Consider the following 8,006-nt stretch of genomic DNA (forward strand, 5'->3'; position numbering starts at 1 on the left):
TGGATTCTAAAAGCACTTTATTGGATATATTTAGTGATTGACAGCATGCACCTCAGAACATTTCAGCTAATTTACAGGTTTCACTTCATACAGGTTGTTACATCAACTGTGACACATTTGAAAATTACTGAGTAAACAAACCTCTAATGAAATCCAACACATCTGAACAACACCGGGCAGGGTGGGAAAGTGGGCGGAGTTTATGACTGTGAAGAATACTGATCACAGGTGTCAAGACGTCATTTGGCACACTTATATCTAATGTTAACATGTCACAGAAAAACTTCTTTTAGTGGAAAAATGTCTAAATTTCTAAACAACAGTTCAGCATTAAGTCCACTTTATTGGGTTTTTACAAAACAAAGTGGTGAAAAGTCGACAAAATCTTGTACCAAATTGGTTCAGTTGTATAATTTTCGTGGAGTTTGACATTATAAACCACTGACTGTCTGGAAAAATATTTCAAATTTATTTGTTTTAACTAAAATTTTAGCTAAAATACTCATAAATATCTGACACATCTTAATGTTTCAGGTGTTTTTTTCCATCTTAACCAGATTGCAACCTGACTAGATAACCTAAAGTTAATACATGAAGTGGCAGCATATGTTACAATAAAATATCCAAGTGTAACACAACTCAACCAAAATGTGCTTCTTTTCATTTTTACCATTTAAAAACCATTTTTCCAGCTGGAAAACTTTCCAATCTCCAGTTTTATACACTCTAAATTGTGAGTTAAGGTCCATCCACAATTATTTTTTTTGCCAAAGGACTGGTGTCACTTCCAATAGAACTCCAGGATAGGGTTGGAATTACTTAATCGGATGTGAAGAACTTTTTCAGTTTCGAGAGGTTTGAGTTTAAGTTGTTTGTTTTCAAGCCCCATAATATAAAGTTTGCTGAAACATTCAATGAAGAACTAAATGTAAAATAAAACATTTCCTTCCCTCAACATGGAGTGGTAATAATACTTGACAACTACATAACTTTTCTGACTCTGAAACGTCCTTTCGTATTGACTTCTAAAATCATGTGACCAAACATTGCTGATCTGGGGTAAGCTTTTTAGCTGAACTAACCCCTGAAGCTAAACTTGAGGAAAGGTAACCTTTAGGTGTCAGATTAAAACAGAGCAGTTAATGACGTGACGCTGCTGTGTAAACCCTTCACGAGGGTTGGCTTCTTTCATCACTTCCTGGTTTTTGCTAACCTTGCAGACCCAATGGCTTCATCAGACCTCCCTGGCTTTGGGTTTGTAGTTAGGTGTTAAGCTGCTTAGATAAAGACTGGCCTCTCAGAAAATGAGACTGAATGCCGTTCTGTCTTCTTGGTTGGAAAAGAATCCATCCTTCAAGTGGTGGAGTGGAGGAAATTTAGAGAGTGAGGGTGAGGGATGCTGGGACATAAAGTTTTCAGATGGACGAGTCCATAGTTGATCAAACTTATTACCAGTTTTGAGTCAGAAAGAAAAACTTTCACTTACAGATTTGCATTCATATGCTCCCTTATGTTCTGTAGCTATGAGGAATATGTTTGGGAACATAAACTTGGACTCAGGTTCCATCACGGAGTAGCTTTGTTTTCCTTTAAGGAGGTAAAGCTGCTGGTCTTTCACATTGAGAGAAGCTGACTGAGGTTTGGAAATTGTGTCAGAATATCTTCCAGATGCATTGATGGTGAAACTTTAGCATGTTTTCCAAATATCCCAGCTGGCTGATTACCTGGAAAACAAGCAGAAATGTTGTTGCAGATAATATATGTCAACTGACCAGGGATTCTTTTGGGAATATGCTGACCAGACCGCATTTCCTACATATTTACAATCAGGTGGAGTTATTGGATGTTGGAATATTATTGATTTATGTGAAATTTTTAAATTTTAACTCAATAGTTTGATACCTTCGATCTGTTGTTGGGCATTTTCATTTTCTCCTCTTAAAATAAAAAAGTGGATAGGAGATGAAGGGACCAACAACGGGAGTAAGCTGTGGTTGCTCTTGTTGCTTCTTTACTGGGTTTATGGTTGAAAGTTGACTGCAACAAGCCAAAACCAACATCAGTTTGATTTAACAACAGAAAGATGCCAGTGAAGGAGTGGAGACACAGACGGGATCAAGAGAGGACAGTGGTGGGAAGACAAAAATAGAGATGAACGGTTGGATCTGAGATGTTAAAGTGCCCAAGAGACGTGTCTAAACACACCAACACACACGGCTAAGCTGAAGCGAGGGCCCGCCTTCAGGAGTGTCCTCCAGCTGAACTCCCAGACACACTCAGATCACACGGTGCTCTGGATGCTCTGCTGGGACGAGCTGCCATCACATCGGTGTTATGTCATCAACACACATGGAGACTGAACTCTTGAAGTGGAAATGCATGTGCGCGAGTGTCTATGACTTCCTCCCTTGTCGGTTCAGCAGCAATAAGAGTCTTTGCTGGTTGTTCAGTGGCTCCTTCGGGGTTTCTGGTGCCAGAGGGCAGTTGGTAGGTTCTGGCAGCCCTGGTATTCCCGCCGTAGCTCACTGTCCGTCAAAGGGGGAGTGGCGTTGCAGGGCGCCCCTGCCAAAGTCACATTCAGGAGGCCGGTCCATGGCTCAAAGAGGTGAGATGTTCCCCCACCCTGAAAATGTTGAAAAAGGTGAGTAAAAAGGCCAGGAAGTTAAAAAACTACCTTTGAAGAATCTTGCCTTTGAGAGGTGATCCAGAAGGCAGGTGGTTGGACTTATGAAGGACCAGTTGTTTTCATCCCAGGCCTGGTTCAGCCTCTGAGTCTGGAAGGGGTACGTCTGCCGGACTGGACTCTGGATGAGAACCACATTGAAGTGTTTCTGGGAGCCTCTGAGTCTCTTGGACAAGACGCCGCTGTAGCTTTGATCCACGAAAAGAAGAACTCGAGTGGCCTTGCAGCCAGCCAGGTCCGTTAGCAGCTCGTTAACCGAGTATCGCTCCTTCAGATCAGCCTTGACCAACACAGATGGAGAATAATTCAGCAGACAGATTTACCCAAACCCCTGGTGCGGGAGTGAAGATGAGTCTCACTTACAATGCCATTCAGATTGGCGTCCCAGAGTAGCATGGCGCCATCATTGCGTGTTGGCGAGTTCAGGTACAGAACCAGCGTGTCAGCACAATGCTGCTTCCTGCAGATGTACGACACGTGGTTACGGATGACGGCCTTCTCCGTTGCTGAGTACACGCCCTCTACGTCCTCTGGGGGTGGGACATATCAGACACATTAGATACATAGTGGAACTAACTGGGATGATATACAGTGTAAAAAAGTAGCTGAGTTTTTTCAACCCTTGTGCTATCTTAAGGGGTCCAGATGACCCCACTCCTAACATCAACATACCTAGGATAGCACAAGGGTTACAGCAATGTTTATTATAAAGACAAAAGTGTTTTCTTCTTTGTACTTCTATTTCCTGGCCAGAGAATGACATCCAGACAACCAGCTGGTGCATTTGTGGGTCACTTCTAGATAGTTTGGTAAATGATAAATGGCGTATACTTGTACAGAGCTTTCTACCCACCTTCAAGGCCCAAAGTGCTTCACAGACCCATTGACACACACATTCACACACTGGTGGCGGCTCCGCTGTCGAACACTGGCGCCAACCTCTCACCAGAGGCAATTCGGGGTTAGGTGTCTTGCCCAAGGACACTTCGACACATTTGGACCACTCTTGATTGTGCAGTGTGAAAGACTGAGAGCAACAGTGACTCTGGTCTGCTTTAGATTTCAGATAGTCAACCTGTTTATCTCCTAACATGTGGTTACTACATTGAGGACTCGCTTCGAGGAACTTGTTCGCTACAGAATAAACTGGTGGAACAAACTCAACATAATAACTTTGCACTGCAGAGCTTAAGTCTTAGTCACAACTGCCCTTACATGTGGATACGGGCTGTTTGCGGGCAATAAAAAGAGAAAACCTGAACGGGATATGGAGGTAACTCGCACAAAATATCAAGGTCATTGACCGCTTGGTGAACCTGTAGAGCAAAAATGTTCATAACCAATTTTTTCCTACAGATATTTTCTAGGTGCCAGGTTGTGACGAACTCTTGTACAACACGTAAGGGTGAAATGGGTGAGGAGCAGGCATGTCTTGATTGTTTCAACCTCTTCAAAGCTTGCAGACTGACGAAATAGCCTGTTAGTGCTGTTCAAGTGAAACGTGCACTCCTTATGTTGCAGGAAATTAGACAATATAGTTTGTGTGGACATTCTATGGGAGTCCCACAGTGCACATGCCATGTGTGGGGCGTTTGTAAGGTCAGTAAGGAGCCACTACATGCACCTGACTAACCACTAAAGAGTGTCATAGAAACATTGTGCGACAACATCATCCATACGTCATAAGTTTCAGGATCTATGGCCTCTTGGCCCTCCCGGCTTGCCATATATGCTCACTCTCCTGACACCTCTGATTGCTCATTCAGCGCAGCTGATTCCTGGACTATTTAAGCTTCATTCCTTCACTCTGCCAGTTCATTGTATTCTCAATCCTCAAGCAAGCCTTTTTCAAGTTCTTGTTTCTGCCCAATGGATCCTGTTCCCTGTTTCTAGATGTTGAGTCATGTCTGCCCTTTTTGGCGTGTTGCCTTTATTTGGATTTCTGGTTCCTATTATCCTGGACTGGACTTTACACAGATTCTCAGGTTCTCAATCTTCCCCACGTTTGAGTCTCTGGATTAACCCCCCAAACTATATGACTAGTTTCAAGTTTGTGTCTTTAACACATTGTTTAAGTATTGTTGTCTGTTCACACATCTGCGGTTTTATTAGCAGCATTTCCATTGCACATATGTGCAGAAATTTACTGAAATTCTGGAAATGTCAAAGTGCTCAAGGCAGACAGTTCCTTCCAAGAAGAAGGTCATGTGACTCAAATCATTTGAAAAAGTATTTCAAATTTCAGTTTTCTGAAATATATCAATTTAAAAATGCCTAAAACTCACTTCCTCCCGGCAGGTGAATCCTTGTCCTCACTTATTATCTTGTTTAACTGTAACCACTTCTTTCAACTATAAACTCATTTTTGTTTAATCAGACAGGAACTTGTGAATAGCAAAATATTTCTGCTAATACAATTGAAATGCAAAAACTGTCAACAACAACAAAAATACAAGTTTGTTTTTCTAATTTTTTCCAATTAATTTCCAACATGTCAAATTTAAAGATAATTTTTTTGTATGTGAACCTATAATGGAAATGTTGACATGCAATGTTAGTAAAAGTTAGTAAAAATGTGTGCTGCCATCTAGTGTTTGGGGGTGTAATAATCCCCAACACTTAATTAAAAATGCTGAACCATCATTGACCAAATTTTGGTCTATAAGTCATTCATCTCTAATTTTATCGAAATTAAATATTACATTTCACTGATAAGAAGAGGATGTCCAATCAAATCAGTAAAATTAAGTGACCAGATGTTCAAAACTTCCATCTTTCAACTTATTTATGATGGTTTGATCTGTCTGAAAGTGTTGACCACCTACCAGGAAGTTGACCGCTGCCCGCAAAGAATGTCTTGATGTGATCTTTATGGAAGCCGTTGTTCCGCAGCATCCTGTAGAACTCCAGAAGATTCTGAGCGTGCTGCTGGAACGTGAACTGCTGCTGCCAGCCCCCTGCACACACAAACATTGTATCACTGTCACTGTAGGTGGCTTCGTGTTGTCTAACAAAACCGTGTTCTGTTTTAAAGGATGTTTTTCAGAGAAATATGATTTATAATAAAAGAAAGCCCCCAAAAAACTGCTATTATAAAGAAATGATGCATGATTGTGGCTATCGCACAATTACTTTGGAAAATCTAAATCCAGACACACTCAGAGTCGTGCAAAAAGCTTTAGTACAATTACTTTGCAGTATACAAATTCAGTTTCATAAATGTCTTGTGAAAAATTTTTCATAGCTCTAGCGCTGGACCATATGGACAAAATTGTATATCATGATGTAGATTATTTTACATCACAATATGCCACCATAAAGCATATTTTCAGTTACTCTTAAGTTGCAGATAACGGAATAATCAGAAATGAGAAGCAAACAGCAAAATAAATCAAATGAGAACAGATCCGGCTGACGTACAGCAGCCTTCACACGTGTTTCAAAAATCAAAGGTAATTAAATGGAATTTAAACTCTAAAACATTTTAATACAACAGTTCCAAGTTTCTGAGTAGAAAAACACATTTTTGCACAAAAATTCACCAATAAAAATAAACAAAACATTAACTATCTCATCTGCCTTGCCTTGTGCAAAAGACTCCCTGGTCTTAACTTGCCGCTGCTGTTCCACAATTTCACCTATATAAATTTTGAGTATTGACAAGGCAACACTTTTACAATCATCTAAGGTTATTTAATGATATATTTGCTGTCATAATTAATGGAATTAGGTTAGAAAAAATAGATCCGTTTCTATCATCCACACAATATGTATCATCATATCGCCCAGCACTACTAAGCTGAAAGATACTTTATAATCTTTTAGTGTAAAAATCTACATTAAATTCTTGATTGGTTGAAAAGGGGCAGATAGATTCACATTTTTTGCGTTAACTTAGTTTGATTTTTTTGGAAATAAAAAAAAAAAAACAACCAGAAATCGGTTTAGTTTAGTTTTTTGTTTAAAAACCAACCTGAGAGCAGAACTGCGTGATCGCAGGTCTGGTAGAGGCGGCAGGACAGGTGAGTGGCGAGCGGCTGCTGGTGACATCGTCGGGTGTTTTTGTTCAACTCGCAGCTGGAAACCGGAGGACTGGAGGAAGTCACGGGCAGCAGCTGAGGACACCTGGCGAACTCTGCGTGTTCTGGATACAAGAAGAACAACCTGAGAGGCCTGACAGGTAAGAGCGTTGAGCATTTTCAGGTTTCTACATAGTCTGTATTCATTGGTGGACTTTAAAATTCCAATTATGACATTTACTTTCAACTAAATTAAAGTATTAGTGGGGTTTGACTTTATTGGTAACATTTTACCCAGATGGAGTGACTTACTTACAATTATATGAGTGAATATTGACATTTTTGTGGTGCAAACTGATGAAAGAAATACTCCTTTAGGATTCTCTGGTGCTAAGACATGATGTATGGATCCATAAACCTGCAGCTTGTAATGGTCAAAAGGGTGGAGTTGTTCTTTTGGGACTTTCATGACTTTTTTGTGATTGTGACACTTGGGTTGTGTAGCTCCAGTTTATATGTATCATTAAGTCATTAGCCGTCCAACTGGACTTTAAGGTCAATGAGCTTTATTGATAAAGCAACAAATGCTGTTGGAGCCTCAGAAGTTGTGTATTGGTGACTTTTTGCTGCTTTTTCTCTTTGTTGAGCTCCAGTTACATCTTTGTACAACTTGTGAACGTTAATAAGCTCCAAACCATCACTCTGCTGATGTTTTTTGAGTCCAGATGGATCCAGACCTGTCAGAAAGTTCCTCTTTTGTCTTGTCAGATCATTGATCCAGAAGTTTTGTGGATCATCCAGATCAGGGATAGGTAACTCCAGGCCTCGAGGGCTGCAGTGTCTACACGAATTCCAAACATCCAAGCTCTACTTATGACTGGTTACCTGGTTCAGGTGTCTCCAGCCAATTAGAATATGCCAGAGCAGGGTATGTTGGAAATCATGCAGGACTTGAGGCCTGAAGTTGTCTGTAACTGATCCAGATGTTTCTTTGTGTTCTTCTTATCCTCGTCCTTGAACTCTCCATGTGATCCAAAAGTCTCTTTCTACCTGCTGGATCGTGAACTCTGAACTCATTTGAGTCTGGTGAGGTTTGTAAGTCTTCTTGTCCTTCAATGACGTCCTTGAGACCTTCTGTGTTCCTTGAGTAATATTGGTCTTGGTGATGTTCTCCACTGGTGGTCTGGGTTTTTTTTTTTTTTAGATTTTTAGGCTAATTTGGTGTTTATTAAGGTTTTTTAGACTGTTTTGGAGTTTAGCTAATATTTCGGCTACATGCTAGCTATTTTGGCTAACTTAGGCTT

At 40.5% G+C, this 8,006-nt stretch overlaps 1 protein-coding gene across 1 annotated transcript in view; it reads right to left on the minus strand.

Annotated features, from left to right (window-relative positions):
- Positions 1 to 8,006, minus strand: part of si:ch211-67e16.11 — a 13,312-nt gene continuing 5,306 nt past the window's right edge. The window contains exons 4-8 of the mRNA XM_024286762.2: positions 6,657 to 6,827; positions 5,509 to 5,640; positions 3,047 to 3,213; positions 2,691 to 2,963; positions 1 to 2,623 (exon numbers count right to left, since the gene is read on the minus strand). Coding sequence (XP_024142530.1) covers positions 2,447 to 2,623; positions 2,691 to 2,963; positions 3,047 to 3,213; positions 5,509 to 5,640; positions 6,657 to 6,827 — 920 coding nt within the window. The 3' untranslated portion in view covers positions 1 to 2,446. The remainder of the gene's footprint in view (positions 2,624 to 2,690; positions 2,964 to 3,046; positions 3,214 to 5,508; positions 5,641 to 6,656; positions 6,828 to 8,006) is intronic.

Source organism: Oryzias melastigma, linkage group LG21 (assembly GCF_002922805.2).
Source record: "Oryzias melastigma strain HK-1 linkage group LG21, ASM292280v2, whole genome shotgun sequence".
NCBI lineage: Eukaryota > Metazoa > Chordata > Actinopteri > Beloniformes > Adrianichthyidae > Oryzias > Oryzias melastigma.